The 19797-nt window shown below is 49.1% G+C and overlaps 1 protein-coding gene and 1 long non-coding RNA gene across 5 annotated transcripts in view; one reads left to right on the plus strand and one right to left on the minus strand.

The window, feature by feature from the left end:
* The first annotated feature begins 1695 nt into the window (after positions 1-1695).
* On the plus strand, positions 1696-8637 carry LOC144320854 (uncharacterized). Its single transcript, XR_013386494.1, has 2 exons — positions 1696-4711; positions 5151-8637. It is a non-coding gene; the product is annotated as an uncharacterized LOC144320854 (long non-coding RNA).
* Positions 2445-19797, minus strand: part of ZFYVE1 (zinc finger FYVE-type containing 1) — a 55037-nt gene continuing 37684 nt past the window's right edge. Inside the window, exons 1-9 of one of the 4 annotated variants that reach the window (XM_077909890.1) lie at positions 17397-17552; positions 12801-12907; positions 10398-10506; positions 9747-9844; positions 9534-9651; positions 7218-7388; positions 6342-6522; positions 5714-5827; positions 2445-4061 (exon numbers count right to left, since the gene is read on the minus strand). In XM_077909890.1, the coding sequence (XP_077766016.1) occupies positions 3829-4061; positions 5714-5827; positions 6342-6522; positions 7218-7388; positions 9534-9651; positions 9747-9844; positions 10398-10506; positions 12801-12865 (1089 nt within the window). In that variant the 5' untranslated portion in view covers positions 12866-12907; positions 17397-17552 and the 3' untranslated portion in view covers positions 2445-3828. Of the gene's footprint in view, positions 4062-5713; positions 5828-6341; positions 6523-7217; positions 7389-9533; positions 9652-9746; positions 9845-10397; positions 10507-12800; positions 12908-16410; positions 16688-17396; positions 17553-19797 lie in introns of those variants that run through there. The other 3 variants (XM_077909888.1, XM_077909889.1, XM_077909887.1) reach the window with 3 other exon arrangements.

The following is a 19797-nucleotide window of genomic DNA, read 5'->3' on the forward strand; positions in this document are numbered from 1 at the left end:
GGTCAAACATAGCGGAGAAGTTCAGCCTTCTGGTCTGTGCGCTCGCTGACACAGTGCCCCAGAGCGGTGTGTTACACAGTCCGGATGAAGCATTTTCCACTGCCACGGCTATTAGGGAATTTTGCCCCGTCCCAGGTGACAACCAGAGGTGGCAAATGAACAGGCCATGGGACAGCAGCATGGAGCTCAGATGAGCTCCCTTCCTACGGGGCCTGGCGTTGGCTTGCCTGGAGCCCCGCAAACGGGCTGAGCGGACAGCGGCCCTGGTTCTCCCTGCTTCTCAGAAGTGCCGGCCCACAAGTAAACCTCTGCTTCCGCCACCTGGCTGTGTAGCCGCCTTAGCGTTCAGCCAGCCTGACGTGCTCCGGAGGGCCCTCCTGGAGGGGTCCCCAGAGGCGTCCTCTGAGACCAGGTTAGCCCGACTTACCTGTCAGCCCTACATCTGTCCTGCTCAGGATTTTCCACAACCATCTGAAAACAACTGCAGGCCAAACTCCGTTCCCCCTTCCTGCCGTGTATGGGTGCCGTGTACGGGTGCCGTGTCGGCCCGTCGCTGCCTCTCCAGGCTGCCCGCTGCGGGGCCGCTGCCTCGGGGCAATCTTCGAGTCTCTCCAATGCACAGGGTACATCAGCTTGATCTCTAAGCCGATATCTGGGAGGTTTTAGTTAAAGGGAAGAAATATCTCCTTTATCTTGAGAACTTCTGAGGCCAATGGAAAAGAGCAGATGTAGAGCTAAGCCCTCCTGATACACTTTTTTTTCGTAAGGTCAGCGTCTTTTCTGGAAATGCAAAATAATTCACTACCCAAGGAGGAGGAAGGCAAGAAGAGTTCTACCTTGCAGTGCCAGGCCAGGTGACAGGGTGGAGCGCAGAAGGCCCACCTGGAACCAAACCTCAGCTTCGAGTCTCCTTGGCCAGGCGACCCCGGGCTTCTGAACCTCTCTGAACCACCGTCCCCAGCTGTAAAACACGAACACTACTACTCCCTACCTTCCAGTTTGGTTGTGAGAACATCAGCCATGGTCAGCTCCCAGCGTAGTCCCTGGCAGAGAACTGACACCTGCATATGGGAAGCCAAACCGGCAGAGCGAGACCCAAGGGAGGCAGAGGGTTGTTCGGGAGACCGCTTGGCCACAGCTGAAGCCTTTCCGTCAATGCTGAGACCGCTTCACCAGTGATCTCCACCTCAGAGCAAGTCTTTCAAACCAGAAATTTTTTAAGTAATCTCTATGCCCAACATGGGACTCAAACTCACAACCCCGAGATCAAGAGCTGCATGCTCTTCCGTCTGGACCAGGCGGGCATCTCAAACTAGAAATGTATTAAAGCCTTTCACAGCCAGCCCCTAAAGGGGGGCGGGGGGTACTAATCTATGCTATTAGGTGTCAGGCTAGTGGCTTTCTGGGTGAGGGGCGGGGGGGGGGGGCGGCGGGCAGTCTCTGAGGTTGCATTTACGTCCTGTTTCTTCATCCAGGTGCTGGCTGATTGTACGTTCAGTTTCAGAAGATTAATCAAGTGGAAATGTGTATTAAGACAGTTCAATAATTTAAGCCTTTGTTTGCATCCCGACTTTAGCTGGTTTTCACCCCCCTTTCGTTGAGGCTGGGACTGGATGTGTAGGGCAAGAAAAGTGAACCCTTCTATTACTTTGACACAGGGTTGGTTCCCCTCCTTTCCTCTCCTGGTCAGACTAGTGCAGGAAGGGAGTGCAGATATTGCTGCATCATTCCTGTGCGGCCCGGCAGACCCACATGCTCAGGGCTGCCCCCCAACACGACGACAAGACAAAGGGCCAGGTCTGACCTGGGCCCCCGCCATACACACCACTCACCCCAACAGCAGGGAGAAGATAAGGATGAAAGGGATGGGAGCAGGACAGGGAAAGTCAAGGGAAAAAATGGGAAGGAAGAAGGGGAAGGACAAAGACCAGAGTGTCTGTGCCCACAAGGAGGAGAAAACCATGGAGGATGGATGCACGAGCTGCTGACAAGGCAGGGCAAGGGAATGAAGGGGGAGGTAACAAAAAGGTAGAAAATCATCTTTCTCAGAGCTCTGCTAGGTCAGAAGCAACACTTAGTCTCTTCCGTGAGAGGACCCCCCCCCAGTGGACTGGGACCCCACAGCTACCCGAGTGAAACCAAGCACATACATCTCAAGGTAGCAGCCACACTGCGCCTGACTCAGGCTGCCCTCCTCGGGGCCGGGCTGTCGCAGCTCCCTCACCCACGGCCAGCTGGCCACCCCGCCAGGGAGAGCGCTGCTGGACAGCCCAAGTACAGGACAACAGCTTGGCCAGTGAGCTTGCGTGGAGCCCTCGCCACCATAGAGTTCTGTGAGCATCAGTTGGTACCCCCGGCTCTGAAAGCCACCACCAGCTACTTCCCTATCGACTAGAAAGAGGCAGGATTTACTGAGGAAGTTAAAGGAAAGAGCACAGTTCATATTCAGCAGGAAGATTCCTTTATAATGGCGAATTTGAGAATACACAGTACTAGAGTGGGGCCTGAGTCACTGGGCCACAGGAGGCGGTAAGGGAGCAGGTCTGAGAAGGATCACCGCGTTCCAGGGCTCCCATCGACAGACTCTCACGCCGGGAATGACTGCCACGTACCTCCCTGCAGCTCGGCCCACCCACCAGTCCCATCAAGAACCAGGTCACCATTTCCTTCTTCGTGTTTGGCCACCAAAGATAAAATCCGCCACGGTGACGGGACTTCGGCACAACAGTCTCTTTCCAGTCACGAGAGATGGCTGTCTCGGTTCTTGATGAGAAACAAAAGTTCACTTGACTTCTCTTGCAAGAACCAGTGAAGAGAATTTTTTTCTTAACGATCCGTTGAAATATTTATATATATTTAAACTAACAGTCCATTCGGTGCGCTGTTTCCCTGGAAGAGTTCTCACAGGACCCCTCCAACAGCTAGAGGGGGCATGTATCAGGAAACAAAGATTTAAGACACTTCAAAATAAGCAATAAAAATCCTAGTGCAACACTCAGAAGCAGATGGTGGGCTCGCAGGGGCGAAGGGGAAGGAAGCAGGTCCTCTATTTAGGCGCAGGGTGCGGCCTCTGGGAAAGCCAAGCGGACACAGAAGCATCAAGAAGTAGGGAACACCGCTGGGGAAGGCCTGGTTCCTCCTGCGCGCTCCCTAGTACTCGGGGCTGAGGGACCCCTGTCACCCTCCACCCACTCTGGTGACCTGCACGCTAAGCTGGGTGGTCTCTGACTGAAATCGGCCTAGGCCCAGGGCAGGGATCCAACTCCAAGGGGCCCAGGGAGATTCCTTTCAGGCCATTCCAAGCCAGAGGTACCTGGGAAAAGTCAAGGAGAGTCTTCAAAGGCTCACAGAGAAGAAGCAAAAGGTGAATGGCAACACAGTGGCTCTGTACCTGGCTCTGCTCTGTGGGGAAGACCTGCTGCCACGGCCACCCTGTCCCCACGCTGGGGACACACCGCGCTAAGGCTTCAGAGCCAGCAGCAGCCTGAATACACTCCACGGTCCTTCCATAGGATCTACGCAAATACTTGTGTCTTTATTATTTTTAACTGAAATGAATGCAACGGATTCCGGTTCATTCCCCTTTGCTGGAATCTGCTCGGTCCCCTGCCCTGGGGTGGGGTGGGGGGTGTCCACACCTTCGGGCCTGTGGCCAGGCTCACCCAGGCCAGCCGCCTGCCCCACCCCCCACCATAGGAAAGGGGCCCCAGGATGAAGAGAGGACACAGGCCAGAACAGGCACCCGGGGGGAGGCCCTACCTCAGCAACACTTCCGTTTCTAACCCTGAGAACCTAAGGAATTGTGAAGGACGCAGAGAGGGAGTGGGGTTAAAGGTCACCGGGCTTTTTATTGCAGTTAAAGCAGACTCGGACAGGATGGTCCCAGCCTCGGGAGGGGACGGCCCGACGGTCATGGGAGCACTCGTCACAGAAGCCCTGTCCGCAGGCCCGGCAGTGGTGCTTGGAAAGCTTGATGCTGAACTCCTTCCGGCAGTTGTGGCAGTGCAGGATCTCGTGGTCGGGCACCCAGTACGCCGGCCTGGCCGCATCCTTCACCAGCCCTGGGGCAGGGGAGAACACCGATGGGCGGGACACGGGGACCGGATGCCCCGGGTCCCACGGGGCAGGAGGGCCGCCTCAGATGCTTCCCTGGCTCGTGGCCCTTCCGCACACGCAACTGCCTCCAGAGCTGCTCTGCTTTTTAAGATTTGAGAGAGCGGGTGCAGGGCCTGGAGAGGGGGGCGGGGGAGAAGGAGCCCGAGGCCGACCCAGCGTTGGATCTCACGATCCCAAGTGGCGTTTAACCGACTGCGCCCCCCCAGGTATCCCGCATCTAGAAAGCTTCGAAAACCTGCATCCGCCTGCCCTTCACCTCATACCATGCCGGTCAGGATATCTGGAGCAGGGCCGAGGCCTTGAGATGTGCCTGTCTGTTATGCTCTCAGGTGACCCTGAAGTGCAGCTGCTGGATTAAAAGCCACTGGAGTACTGCTAGAGCGGCCCAAACCCGGAGTCAGGAGCGGACTTCGCTCAAATCCCAGCTCCACCCAGCACGTGCTCAGCAGCAGGTTAGGATTGAGGCTACCTAACTTCTCAGGGCCTTGGCTTCCTCCTCTTCAACAACCCACGGTCAAGAGCGGTTATCACAAGAAAGAACGGGACACGTCTCCCACACTGGCCGGGGACCCAGGAGCCAGCGAGTGCTGGGCAGGTGAGCCCTTGGTGAGCACAGGTGGTGGGCTCTCTGTGCCCAGGGCAGCCCTGCTTCTCCCAGGCACCCCCGAGAGCACATGCAACCTGAGCTTCAAGCCTGGGCAAATCTACTCCTACACTCTTGGGTCAAAAGTTCCTCGTCTGCTCACCTTTGAACCACAATGCTGGTGAATCGGATCCAAGCGATCCTCACCGCCACCTACCCCCACCCAGAAGCCTCTGGTTGCTCCCTTGCAATGGGCAGAAACACCCGGGCCTAAGCCTTCCATGCACTGGTGGGTCTCCCTTCCCCTTCCTCTTGCCCTCCTAGTTACAAGTACCCCTCACATCTGGAGGTAAGTTATCTTAAATCCTAAATGAATAATAGTTTGGCCTGTGTGGTAAATTAAAGACAGCCACAAATTCTTTGACACCCCTGCCTCTTCCCTCAAATGTAGGTGGCTTTGGGACTACAGGAGACTACAGCAGAACTACCAGGGGCAGCTTCTACTTCCTAGCTCTTAAGTGTCCTGAGCCCCCACGCAAGAAGTCCAACTACCACTGGAAAACCCACGTAGAGAGGCCTGGAGAACACATGGAGATGGGTTCAACCAAGCCCAGCCTTCCAGGCATCCCGGCCAAAGTACCCAGTGTGGGAGAGTGAGGTTGGTTCGGCCCCTCGAGGTAGGGTCAGGTTGCCATACTGGAGCTTCAGGGGGTGACTCCAGGCAAAGCCCCCTAGACCAGAATAATTACCCCTCCTGACTCGAAGTTGTGAGACATGATAAAATGGTGGTTATTGCAAAGCCTTTACATTTTCAGGCTGTGATGCAGCGATGGAGGGTATGAGAGGTGGCCTCCAGGAATACACACGACACCACTCAGGTATGCAGCGGAAGCAAGCAAATGCAAATTTTCAGTCTACTCCTTGCTGCCCAACTCAATCCAGGTCAGCAAGCCTCTGACACAATGACAGCCCAGGGCACCCTGAGACCCCTCATCCTATGTACGTCACACCCACCTAGTGGTATGTCAATGGCTGTCACCACGGCTCCCAAAGTGCTCTGCACAGCCTCTCCCACCTTCCGAGCGATCAGCGTCCCGCCTTCATCGTCAGCCTGGGCCTCGGTCACGTCTGTAGACAGCGAGAGAAAAGAAGCCGTCATCTCAGTCATTTCCCGAAAGGAAAACTCGGGGCAACAGCAGAGTGCTTCTGGATTCTTCTCCCAGAATACCACTGTGCTGCCCTGCAATGACTGCCAGGGTCTGGGCTGTGAAACTGAGTGAGCCCTGTTAGTCCTTTACCTCAACCCTCTAGAGCTGTTTTAAAACCATCAAGCATAAGCCAGGAAGGTTCTAGGAGTGTGACCAAGAACCTTCTCTAGGAAGAAGGCCCAGTCTAAGCCATGTCTGGTAAACAGACATGGTGACCCCCCCACCATCCTCCCTGCCGCTGCCCAGGACTCGCACTCCTAGGACTCTATTAACAAAGAGCTTAGAGGACACCAGCCGGGACTAGGGTAGCAGCTGCCCTCACAACAGTGACTGGGTTAGAAACAGGGTTAGGCATGTGGGAGTCTACTTCTCAGTACCCAGTGCCAAAGAGAGAGGGCCCCCTCCACCCCTGTAGCTCCTGGGCCCCACGTTACCTAACTGGACATTCCTGGCTTCATAGCAGTTGTCACACACCCTCACGGGCGCAGGGCCCCAGCCACGCTCGGGCACTGGCCGGGTCTTGGATGAACAGCTGTCACAGAAGCCCTCCCCGCAGGCCCGGCAGTGATGCTTGGTGTCGTTATCTTTAAAGGATGTAGCGCATTTGTTACAGCTCTGTTCCAAGCGCAAAACAGAGAGGCAGATATTATTCGTTTCTACCAGCTGGGAAAGCCAGCGAGACCCAAGGGGAGGACCACAGGACCACGGCAAATGGCAAGACCCCGACAGCAAGAACGGAGAGAAGCTGAGGCCTCAGTCACGTAGGATGCACCCGCTCCAGCACAGCTGCGACTACCATTTTCTTCCGAGATCTGCCTGGATCTATCTGGCTGAGTCACAGCGTCCTCAGAAAGGACTCTGCTAAGTCTAGCATAGACTTAGAGAATTTTTTTTTTCCCACGGCTTCTCAAAAGAGCCCTTGGGAAGTTGGTGAGGTGGGAGCTTCCTGTCACAAAGTGTGTGGGCCAAAGCTGGGTGGCTCCCTTGCTGTGGGTGCTGTAGAGATTTATCCATCAAGCTGCATGACCTCTACGTGTCCCTTTTCCTCCAGATTCTGGGATCTCAGACATCTGACCAATAATAACCAGCCCTTGGAGGCAAAGAAACTAAAAATCTACCAAAAGGAGAATAACTGCAGAGGTGACACCAAGAGAAATCAATACGCAAGAAGACACTGGCTGCCCCCCATGCCTCACCCTTATGCTCTGGGAGCTAATGTGACTGAAAGAGAAACCCCACGCCTCCCTTGCAGAGCAAGTAGGATAGGGCAAGATGGCACCAGCAGAACGGGCCACGCCAGCGCACTGTACCAGGATCTGGGAGTTGGGCCTCCAGTATGCAGGGGCAATCTGGTCTGTCAGCCAGGAAGTCACAGCCTTGGTGGGCCCCAGGCTAAGCTCAGACACCGACTGGGCCATGAAGTTCATCCCATCCAAGAGGCGCTGGGCAGCATTGTTGTTATCTTTCAGAAATCCATCGGTCTGAAATGAAAACATGCAGGCTCCCATCATGCTCTGAGTGGAGGCAGTAAAGGCAAAGAGGGAGAGGGGGTCTCAGGTGAGCTGTACACTCATACACTCATCAGTGGCCAACTCAGAACCACAAACTCCCTGGAAGAGAAGAGTGGGAATGGACCAAGAATCCTTCCAGCTTCTAGGCCGTATCACACCCACCCAGTCATAACTGACTTATTCCCTTCAAAGCGACCATAAGACCTGGTGCACAGCTGTTGAATTCAGGCCTCATCTGTCCATAAGTGAGATGGACAATCCAGGAGACTCAAGTAAAGATGGCACCTCCTTTTGGAATTTCCCCAGCTCTCAAAATAATAACCTGCCTTTTTCATTTTTGTATTTTTAAGTTATCAGGTTCAATTCTGGGCACATAGTACTCAACAAGTGTGGGGCAACATAAAGACTGAGAGAACGAACAGAAGGGGGGGCCTGTATCCCCTAATCCCAAAGACCATGAGGAATGTGGCCCAAAAGGGAACTGTGGTATTACTGCCTTCTTGGAAGAGAACTTACCATAGTGACAACAGCATTCACAAGAAAGAACCCAGATTCAAAAACAAAAGACATTAGTCAGAAAAGGCATTGTAAGAAAGTTATACTAGTCAAGGCTACAGTAAGTCCCTAGGACAGGATGGCCTGGCCCACAGTGCCAAGAGGGTGGGCTCCAGAAATGAGACCATACCACAGGAACAAATGTTGGTGGGGCTGGAAACTGGAGACAAGAGCAGAAGAGGAAGGAAATCCTTAGTCTTACGAGAGCTGTAGGTCCCAGGAAAGCTCAAGATGGCTCTTGATGGAATACTGCCAAGTAAGACAAGCCCCTTAGAGAACAATCACCCTTTTTTTTTTTTCTACAAAGAGAAAAGGATTGGGGTGTGTTGTGATTTATTGGTAATTCCAAGTATGAACTGTGGTTTGATGCAGGATGAGAGCACCACATCACTGCCTCAAAACAGATCTATTTTTCCAATATCTTGAATTCAAAAGTCAAATTAGGGATCCCTGGGTGGCACAGCGGTTTAGCGCCTGCCTTTGGCCCAGGGCGCGATCCTGGAGACCCGGGATCGAATCCCACGTCGGGCTCCCGTTGCATGGAGCCTGCTTCTCTCTCTGCCTATGTCTCTGCCTCTCTCTCTCTCTCTGTGTGTGGCTATTATAAAAAAAAAAAAAAAAGTAAAAGTCAAATTAAAAAATAAGGGATCCCTGGGTGGCGCATCGGTTTGGCACCTGCCTTTGGCCCAGGGCGCGATCCTGGAGACCCGGGATCGAATCCCACGTTGGGCTCCCGGTGCATGGAGCCTGCTTCTCCCTCTGCCTATGTCTCTGCCCCCCCCCCCCGTGTGTGTGTGACTATCATAAATAAATAAAAATTAAAAAAAATAATAATAATAATAAGGAGGACACATGGGTGGCTCAGTGGTTGAGCGTCTGCCTTTGGCTCAGGGCATGATTCCAAGGTCCGGGATCAAGTCTCACATCAGGCTCCCTGCAGGGAGCCTCCTTCTCCCTCTGCCTGTGTCTCTGCCTCTCGGCTGTGTCTCTCAAGAGTAAATTTAAAAAATAATAAGGGTCTATAGTAATCCCACTTTTAGAATATACTGCAAGAAAATTTCCCAGAACAAAGGCTTTCTCACAAAAAGAATGTCACTATAGCATTTTGATATAAAAAAATCATAAACAGCATGAATGTTCAAAGAGGAGGGGATGGGGAATCAAGCTAGAACATGAGACACAATGTTACAGGGACTACAAATGAGAATCATGAAAAGTGGAAGTAAAATGAAGGTATGAGAAAAAGCAAGAGCACATAAATTAGAACCGCGTCTCTACAAATATGCATATGAAAAGAAGAACATGGAAAAAAATATTTTATTTCCTAAGGCAGTATAACGATAGGTCAACACCATCTAGTTCATTTAAAGTTGTGCTTCCAATAATTAGGCAAGAAGAAATGAAAATAAGAGTCTAGAACAAGAAAGGCCCTCCAGGTCTTGCCTTCCTAAACCACCAATATATTAAAATTCATGGTTAACCTTAATTCTAAACAGGTTCCACTTCTCCACACACACGAGTAACTGAATGATACAAGAAGAAAAACGGAACAGCTCTTACTCCAGGCCACACATGCACGATCTCCGTCCGAACCACCGTATCCACAGGATCCTGGTTCCCAAACCAGTACTGCCGGCTACGGTAGACCACGCCACAGTTAGGACACTCGATCACATACCTACAAGGAAAGCAAACAGAAACCGTTACCCGGCCAGGTGCCCGCAGACAAACACACCGACAACCCTCGGCTACATCGTCGTCATTTAAACTCACCCAGACCAGGCATATTTTGCGAGACCCATCCAGGGGGAGTCAGTGGAAGCAGATGTCTTGGGCACTACGCTGACCTCCTTGCCTCTCTCATAGCAGGCCTGAAACATGGAGCACTCTGCCAGCTTCTTCTCTGTACACCAGACCCCCTGGCCTCCTCATATCCCTCTCCAGCCCCCTCCCCACAAACCACACCAGCTGAGGGTTTGCAGACCCTGAGTGCAGCATGTCAGAAGAAGGGTCAATTCTCTAAAAAAGCCAGTGCCCTAAAGAAACATGAACTGAATGAGTACCCATCCCAGGCCCCAAAAACCGAGCTGTAATTTATACCCGCCACTGAAAATCCATTAGACTGGGTTCCTGCAGAGCAGTCCTGGCTCTGGAGAAGAATGAACAGTCAATGTATATGATCGTGGCATACAAGCTCAACAGAATGAAGGGAAGATATGCTGGAAAATCAGTCAATCAACCAAGGGGCCCCAGCAACAGAGGCATGAGTTCCTTTGGTTCGAGCTGGCGAAAAGTTCCAGGGATATTCGATTTCAATAGCAAATACTTCAGGACACAGCAAAGGGTGGCCCCAAGCCAGTGTTTCCCCAAAGCAGAGCAGGATCAGCAAGCCAGCTGCTGGAGCAGGGAGCTCAGAGCACTCACCTTGCAGGTATACACTCTGTTGTCATACTGGTGGGAGTATCTGCAGCGGCTCTTGGCTTCATGAGGGACTCCTTCTTTTCCATGATTCATGCTGTTCTTACATCCAGCCCTGAGTGAATCCCAAAAGCTGACAGTGAAGTGGCTAAAGGAGCCCCTGGCACGTACGCAGAAGAGTGTGACCCTGAGCCAGACACAGGGCCAAAACCAAACCTTGGTTACGAACTGGGCCCCAAATACTTAGCGCAGAGCGCGCCATATGTGTCTCAGAGATCCGCATGCCTCTCTCATACATGACCCACCGGCACTACAAACTTGCGGCCACTATCACCCCTGGGTGAGGAAAAAGGAGAAAAGGAGGAACCTCTTCCTGGAAAAACCACGCGGTCCCACAGCAGGAATGAAGGAACCCGAAGACACCACCTCGACAGAAGATAAAACCTGAATGGCTCTCAGGAAACCCCAAAATCCAAAAGGCATGAAATGGAAGTTTCACCAGAACAGGCTGCCAAGATGTCAAACAAAAATCAACCTCCAAAATTTGGCACCACATTAAGAGGAGGCTTAAGCTGAACAAGAAAACCTTCCAAACGAACAGTGAGCTCTGCCATCCTGACAACGCAAAAACAGAGAGCAGGACTTTAGAATTTCGCTATGATAGAAGGGAAAGTTCTGGAACCCTGGGGAGGCTGTTAGAATGCAAAAATGATGATCCACCAGAGCCTAAGTCCCTCATGCTGGGCTATGGGGTAAATAAAAAGAAAGGTAAGTCACACTGGCAACCAACAGCCCTCTTTCTTCCCCAGCCCAAACTGTATATAATCTAAAACCCCAATCCTTTTTACAAATTCAGAGCCAAGGTGGTGCTAGTTTAGTGCCCAGCAGGTAGCTTACATACAGGGTTCAATGCAAAAAAGAACATTTACAGGCGCCTGGGTGGCTCAGCAGTGGAGCATCTGCCTTTGGCTCAGGGCGTGATCCCGGGATCCTGGGATCGAGTCCCGCATTGGGCTCCTCATGGGGAGTCTGCTTCTCCCTCTGCCTCAGAGACACAGGCAGAGGAAGAAGCAGACTCCATGCAGGGAGCCCGACGCGGGACTCGATCCCGGAACTCTGGGATCATGCCCCGAGCCAAAGGCAGATGCTCAACCACTAAGCCACCCAGGCATCCCGAATAAATAAAATCTTAAAAAAACATTCACAACAAAAGGCTCAGGTCTCCTCTGGGTGGATAAGTGTGGGGAATGTGGAGCAGTAGTCCTGATGGAAGAAAAGACAATTCAATGGTGAAGCGGCCAGAGGAGTAGGGACGTGTCTACAGGACCCAGAGACTGCAATCTCACCGACCAACACACTGCATTTAAATCCCCCGAGCTCCAACAGACAAGTCACCAGACTGTGATGTAAAAGCCATCAATAGCTCAGATTAATCCAGTGGTCCTCAAAGTGTGGCCCCAATGAGCAACATCAGCATTACTTGGGAACTTACCAGAAATGCAAATTCTCAAGCCCCACATCAGATCAACTGAATCAGAAACCGTGGCGGGGCGGGGGGGGGGGGGGGGGGGTGGGGGGATGTTAAGGCTCAACAATATGTTTTAACACGCGCCCTTCAGGTTTTTCTGCCATGTGCTAAAAAGTGAGAATCCCTGCTCTACGGCCCCTGTAACAGTGTGGTCAACAGACCGGCAGCACAGGCATCACTCGGGAGCTTGGCAGAAACGCACAATCTCACCCAGACCTGCTGATTCAGAATTTACATTTTAACAAAATCCCGAGGTGGTGCGTATACAGACTGGAGTTTGAGAAGCACCGCCCTAACTCAATGTTCTCAACACATTAGAATCACCTGAGGACCCTTGTAACTGTCCCAACGCGAAGGCCCCACCCAGTTCTGTTAAGTGAGCATCCCTGCAGGTGAGGCCCAGGCCCTGATCATTGGGAAAGCTCCCTGGATAACGCGAATGTGCTTTAAGAGTCAGTCCTCACAGGGAAAGGACTCAACCAGGACTTGGTACCCCACCGCACAGCTAGCAAAGGTTAGTTAAGCAAGTGTAATGAATACAGTGAAAACCCTTGGGAGGAGAAATGTAGAAAAGCAAAGCAACCTAAAATTTTTTTGTAGTAAAAACTGCCTGAGCCCGAAGCCAGACAATTTCACACTTAAACCAGGTCAGAATCTTCAGAGGATTCTTCATAACCACGTATCCTAGAATCCCTTGCACCCTCAAAGTGTGGTCCCCCCGACTACCAGGACCACCTGGGAACTTAGTCAAAATACACCTCCTCGCACCCCAGCCCATCCTTAATTTAGACTCTGCAATTTAACCAGACCCTAGGGGATCTGCACGCATGCCAAGGTCTGCACACCGACCCGCTCTTCCTGAGCCGGCTGGCCTCACTTACCCACAGCTGAGACACAAGGAGGAGCAGGTGAAGTATTCATCTGGAAAAAAGGAGCTATGTGCCATCTGGTCATCGGGGATCTCGCCGCTGAAGCGGTCACTCAGGGCCTGCCAGAGGAGGGAGGGTGACACATGAAGGCACTTGGCAGAGAGCCCTCTGCTTTGGCCCTCCAGCTATCTGCCATTCCCCTGGTTGTTGGCTTCTTTCTTACAGGCTCCACAGCTGGGAGGGGCCACCCCATGACCTCTGCTCCTTACCCCCGACCTTCTTGGCCCAACCCGCACCCATCCTCACCACAGGAAACCTCTGGAAGAACCAGCCCACTGCCCAAGAAGTCAGAGGGAAGCTGGCAGTGTGCTCTCCTTATTACCTGGGAGATTATAAACACCTCACACACTCAGTCTTTCGTGCAAAACCACCCACAGACATGGACTAATGCCCATTTCATCCTTTGAAGCTGGAACCAAGAAGCGGAGACCCTAGAAGAGGCCTTGTCAATAAGTCAGAGAGAGGCAGAGCCGAGTGGTGAGCTGGGAGTTCCCTGGACTTCTATCCCAGGTCTAACCACAGGCGCTCTTCTGGAGTTTACTAGGCCACAGAACTAGCTTGATGGAGGAAAAAAAGCCATTAGCCAAAAAACAAGGAAGAATTATTGTAGTGTTTGGCAGCCTCTTATCAACTACAGTAACCGAAAAGACAGCAAACAGCCACAATCGATGCCAAGAAGATAAAGTATTCACAAAGCAAACTGAAAATTTTATGTTGAAAGGCAGCTTCCATTTCTAGTCCTGTTTTCACGCACTACTATATACACCAAAAGTATCTTTCTTCCCACCAGGCCCTCACTCACATGCAGTATTCAGTGGGGAAAAGTTATATTAATTAAACAGAAACGGGCTTTTTGGGCTTTAAAAATGATTATAGGGATCCCTGGGTGGCGCAGCGGTTTGGCGCCTGCCTTTGGCCCAGGGCGTGATCCTGGAGACCTGGGATCGAATCCCACGTCGGGCTCCTGGTGCATGGAGCCTGCTTCTCCCTCTGCCTGTGTCTCTGCCTCTCTCTCTCTCTCTCTCTGTGTGACTATCATAAATAAATAAAAATTTAAAAAAAATAAAATAATAAAAATGATTATATACATGCAGTCCCAAGCTTCAATCTCCCACTCCGAGGCAACCACACACTATTCAGGGGGAAGAAAAGGAAAACTAACTGGTCTAAAAACAAAAAGACAAGATGTTACTTCCTGTAGTAAAAAGGCAGAAGTAAATTTAAGATGAGACTTGGGATAAGGGCAGATTCGGTGTTAAACCTAGGTTCTCCAGCTCCGAAGGCAATTTCACTTAATGAGAACTCACTCGTTAAAGATCTGTTACCTTTTCTCAATGAAATCTTAACACCTCGAGCTGCAAACTCAAGTGTTTACAAAGGCATGTGATGTCAGTGCTGAGTGAGGTCAGGTGTAAGACAGGAGTGGCAGCAAGGAGTGTGTCAAAGTGAGGGTGCATGACTCACCCAGGCGCATTCACACTCAGCTACTGCATGGATGATACTCGGGTCCATTAAACACCATCTGCCAGCTGGGGCCAAGCAGGTGGCAATCCTTGGCTCAGACCAACAAGAAAGGTCTGACAGATAATACACCTAAGTCCTGTCCTCTTGGGGGTATTTTGTGAGGAGTAACTTTGGGAAAACCCTGAACTTTGAGAGGATAGGAATGAATATACGTACAAATATTAATAAACAAGAATCCAAAGCAGAGTCACTCACTGGCCTTCACTGCTCCCCTCTGTCCTTTTTTTTTCTTTTTTTTTTTTCTTTTTTTTAAGATTTATTTGAGAGAGAGCAAGAGAGAGGGCATGTGTGTGCATGCACGCTTGAGGGTGGGGGGAGAGGGAGAGAGAAACTCAAGCAGATTCAGAGCTGAGCTTGGAGACCCTTGATCTCATGACCCTGAGATCAGACCTGAGCTGAAACCAATAGTTGGAAGTATTAACCAACTATGCCACCCGGACAACCCTGTCCTAATTCTAAGTGACCTATCCTTCCAGGATTTTTTTGGTCTCACCTGTTCCATGAAGCCTTCCCTACCACTCTAGACATAACACACTGCCTGCTCTGAACACCTGTTGTATTCAATACCTGAAGTACATATTCAGTCATTAGATGATGATGATGCATTTTATGGCCCAGTTGTATGGATATTACCTCCCAGATAAGATCATACATGCTGCGAAAATAGTTTCCTACCTTTGTGTCCTCCACTACTCCTAGCAAAGGTCCTAACAGGTTCTCAACTAAGACCTCTGGAATGAAGTAATCCAGCACCAACTCTGAAATGCACACCAACCCCCACCCTCCTCCCTCACCTTGGCCCTGTCTCTATGCCAGGCTTCATTCCATGCCCACAGACCCCCAGAAAGTTAAGGCTAACTGCTCCCCGACTGGTCAAATGACAGACACCTTAGAATGTATTTCTCAAGCAGGTATGTACATAGCTGTCTGGGACTGGCTGGTGGGAAAATAGAGCATTATCATCCTAATGCATCAATTACTGCAAGATTTGGGGAGCAAGTTTGATAGATACAGGTAAAGCAGACATGGGTATACTATGAAATTAAATGGGGAGCTTGCATAAATAAAACCTAAGAACCCCCACCACCAAGTCATTTCCGCTTGTCACTGGCAGGTTTGCACCCTCTGTGCTTTGTATCTTCTTATCTATAAAAGGAGGTGCTAGTAGCACCTTCCTCAGTAGGAATCTTCATGGATTACACATAAAGATCAAAAGGATTTACACACAAAGAGTGGCATAAATTAAGAGCTCAGAAAACATTCATGGCCATAACTAACATCATTTTTATTGTTTTTTATGCTGATTATTTTCTTCCTTAGATACCCTCCTACCTAATCTAGGTAATGCAGGGGATATAAGAACCTCTCTCCTTTCCATGATAGCTCATTGGTCTTCATAGCTGCTTGCATTTATTTGTTGGTGAAAATTTTTTTTTTTTTACTTTTTTTTAGTAAGCACTATGCCCAGAGTGAGGCTTGAACTCACAACCCCAAAATGAAGAGTCACATGCTCTACTGACAGCCAGATAGGAACCCCTTTTTTTATTTTTTATTATTTTTAGTAAGTTCTATGCCCAACATGGGGCTTGAACTCAGTGGATGAATATTTAGCTGCAAAAACACGCTTGTTATCGGGGTGCCTAGGTGGCACAGTCGGTTAAGTGTCCCACTCTTGGTTTCGGCTCAGGTCATGATCTCAGGGTCATGAGATCAAGCCCCCTGTGGGGCTCCATGCTCAGCAGAGTCTCCTTGAGATTCTCTTTCCCTCTCCTTCTGCCCCTCCCACCTGTGTGCAAGCACACTCTCTCTACAAATAAATAAATCTTAAAAAAAAAAAAAGATGCTTATGAAGCTAATGCGGGGATAGGGGAAGGGGAAGAAAAGAGCTAACTAAGGAACATAGAAGCTACACTAAAGAAGTATGGGGGGAAAAAATAAAGTATAGGGAAAACCAAAAAGAATATTTTTAGTGCCACATTTTTTTCTTTTAAACAGGTAACTGAAAGGATAACCTGTTAGTCACCCTTAGGAAAAATACCAAATTTGGCATGAGTTCACCAGCTGGGTTGAATTCAGGGCCGAGGCCAGTCCCCAACAAATATACAACTGCAGCCAGGTAACCGTGACAGCATGAGGTTCTTTCTGTTCCAAAGCCAAGGAGCCTGGCTCACTTCTCTGAAATTTCTCCAGAAAAATGGCAGCAAGGATCTCAAAGCTCGGCATGGAACAACGTGCAGGCTGATTCCCATGGCACAGGTGCCCACAGAACCTCCACTGTTGCCTGCCCGAGACAAATTAACTGCTGGCTTACACTGGCCAGGGAAGCCATAACCCCTTATGACATCAGAAAGAGAAGAACTCCTAGGCGAACCAGCCTCATAGCTTCAGATGCTGGTCACTCATCCTCTCCAACACTGGGTAACATGATAAGCATCTCACTTCCCTCACAAGCCACTGAAGAGAGGGCTAGTGAATCAGACCCTAAAAGCTTCACAGGAACTGACAGGAATAAAGAGTACAGGAACACAACAGTATAACTATTAAAAAAAAAAAAATCTGTTGTTAGTGTGTTTTAGATACATGGGTCAAGAGAACCTATCCTCCTCCTTCGACTGCCTGATTGTTCCTTTCCAGTGTAGACACTGCCACCTAATCCACATACTTTGTCTTTCAAAAATTCCAAATCTCAGGGATCCCTGGGTGGCGCAGCGGTTTGGCGCCTGCCTTTGGCCCAGGGCACGATCCTGGAGACCCGGGATCGAATCCCACATCGGGCTCCCGGTGCATGGAGCCTGCTTCTCCCTCTGCCTGTGTCTCTGCCTCTTTCTCTCTCTCTCTCTGTGTGACTATCATAAATAAATAAAAATTAAAATATTAAAAAAAAAAATTCCAAATCTCAGAGGCGCCTGGCTGGCTCAGTTGGTAGAGCATGAGACTCTTGATCTCGGGGTTATGGCTTCAAGCCCCACGTTAGATGCAGAGATTACTTAAAAATAAAATATTTAAGGAAAAAAAATTCCAAACCTCACATCATTCCAGGTTTTCTTGGGCTTTCCTCCACCTGAGGTCCCCAAGCTGTTAGGGAAAGGCAGGGAGACCTCTCCGGAGAAAGCTAGGGGAAGCATCTGAGGCAACTCTAAGAAAAGGTTGCCTGGAGACCAGATGATCTTGAACTTTAGTTGCCTTGGCAACAGTATGGCCCCCTTCTATTGAACCTGTAAGGTTTGGTCTCGGTCACCAAGGGCTCGCAGTGAATTTTCTGATTCAAAATGGAGACTCTTATGCAATCACTGATGCCACCTCTCCCCACAAAATATAATAACTTTATAAATAGACACTTCCTCATGTGGTAGAATTGGAAAGCCAGAGTTTCTACATTTAGAGATCAGAGGCTAAAAAAGGTATTATATAAAGCCTGTACAAATTCAACTATAAAATGGTTCTCTCCTAAATTCAGAACTGTAAGTACAGACAACAGTTAATTCAACATTCTTCTTCAATAGAAACCTGAGCAGCTCTTTGAACAGATTTACCTGCTCAGTGAGGGTACACTCTGCTGGTAGGTGTCTGCGCTGTTGCTTCCCATGGAATCTGGGCAGAGCAGTGAGTGGTCAAGAAGTGGGAAATAGTCCTGCTAGAAAAGAGGGATTGGGGCCTGGACCACACCGTGGCTGATTGGCAGGAAGAACGATCAGGTCAGCATGATGCATCAGGAAACAACTGAACGGGCCACTAGAGAAGAGAACAGCAGACTTCCCTCTCACATACATTCTGCAAACTCTTCCATCCTTCTCATTCATCACATTTCCTATTCAATAATGAACATGAAAAGTAGCACTTGGGCTCCCTTCAAATCCAAGAGTGCTACATCAATCAGGTGGAACCTCATAAACAAGACACAGCTAAGAACTTTTTAAAAGTATACCAAGGGCATTAAGAATGCGGTATGTTTTATGTACTACTATAGAAAGATAACTACGATGCATAATTAAGTGAAAAAAAGCAAGCCATAGAATAGCAGGAATCACATGATCCCATTCAAGGTGAAAAATACATACATCATATACACATACTTATATAGGCACTTATGTATGACTACAAATTTCTAGAAGTATATACAAGTATTAACAATGGTTGTGAAAAAAAAAAATGGTTGTGGGCAGCCCCGGTGGGCAGCGCTTTAGCGCCGCCTGCAGCCCAGGGTGTGATCCTGGAGACCCAGGATCGAGTCCCACGTCGGGCTTCCTGCATGGAGCCTGCTTCTCCCTCTGCCTGTGTCTCTGCCTCTCTCTCTCTGAATAAATAAATAAATCTTAAGGAAAAAAAAAAAAAAAAACAATGGTTGTGATGGTTGTGATGGGGGTGGGGAGAGACCTTAACTTGTACCTTACACATTTCTATACTATTTGAATTGTTTATCGTGAATACAAATCGCTTTTATAATTTAAAAAATAACTTTTTAAACATTAAAATAACCAAACACTCAAACACAATTTATGGGAATATCCTTTCAAGAGCCAACTGGCAATACGTTATCAGGAACCTTGAAAGACGGCTGCCTCCTCTGACCTTCTTTGGAGTAACTATTGAGAATATACAGCACTGGGTTAAAAGCACAGACTTGGTAGCCAGACTAGCTGGTTCAAATTCTCCACCACTTACTAGGTAAATCATATTAGGCAAATTAATTGACTTCTCTGTGCCTCCGCATCTTTACACCCCATTGAGACAGCACGAGGATTAAGTGAATTCATTACACATGCAGAGCATAGTACACAACATACAGGAAGCATTCCATAAATATCAGTCCAAAACAGTAATAGGAGTTGTAATTTACCCTAAAGAAATAGGCAGAATGTGACATTCCTTTAAACACATGGAAAATATAACCAGGCAAAAAGGAAAACCACTACTAAAACAAGTGCAAAATTAACTAAATGTAAAAAAAATATCCATCCATATAAATGAAAACCATACAGCTACTTTAAAGACATATTTTCATAAAATACTTAATGCTGTGAGAAAAATGCCAGGCTTCAATGTTCCATGAGAAAACCAAAGTATATAGCTGCCTGTACATCCACCATGACCCCAATGTTCTCTTTAAAATAAGTAGCAAAGAATCACTTAACACCACCATGTATTTAGCCATTTTTTACATACTTAATTCGCATTATTTAGCCATTACAAAGAAAGCTGCTTTCATATCCTCATAAAGGTCTCCCTGTATTCAGGTGGAAGAGTTTCTCTAAGGCAAATTCCTAGAAATGACACGGCTGGAATATATATTAGGTATATCTTCACCTACACTAGATAATTCTGAATGGCACTTGGAAGTAGTTGTACTGATTTTAATTTCAACTGGCAATCTGTAAGAGTTTACATTGTTTCACATCCTTTTTGACATTTTATTACCAGACTTGTC

This window comes from Canis aureus, chromosome 9 (assembly GCF_053574225.1).
Source record: "Canis aureus isolate CA01 chromosome 9, VMU_Caureus_v.1.0, whole genome shotgun sequence".
Taxonomy (NCBI): Eukaryota; Metazoa; Chordata; class Mammalia; order Carnivora; family Canidae; genus Canis; species Canis aureus.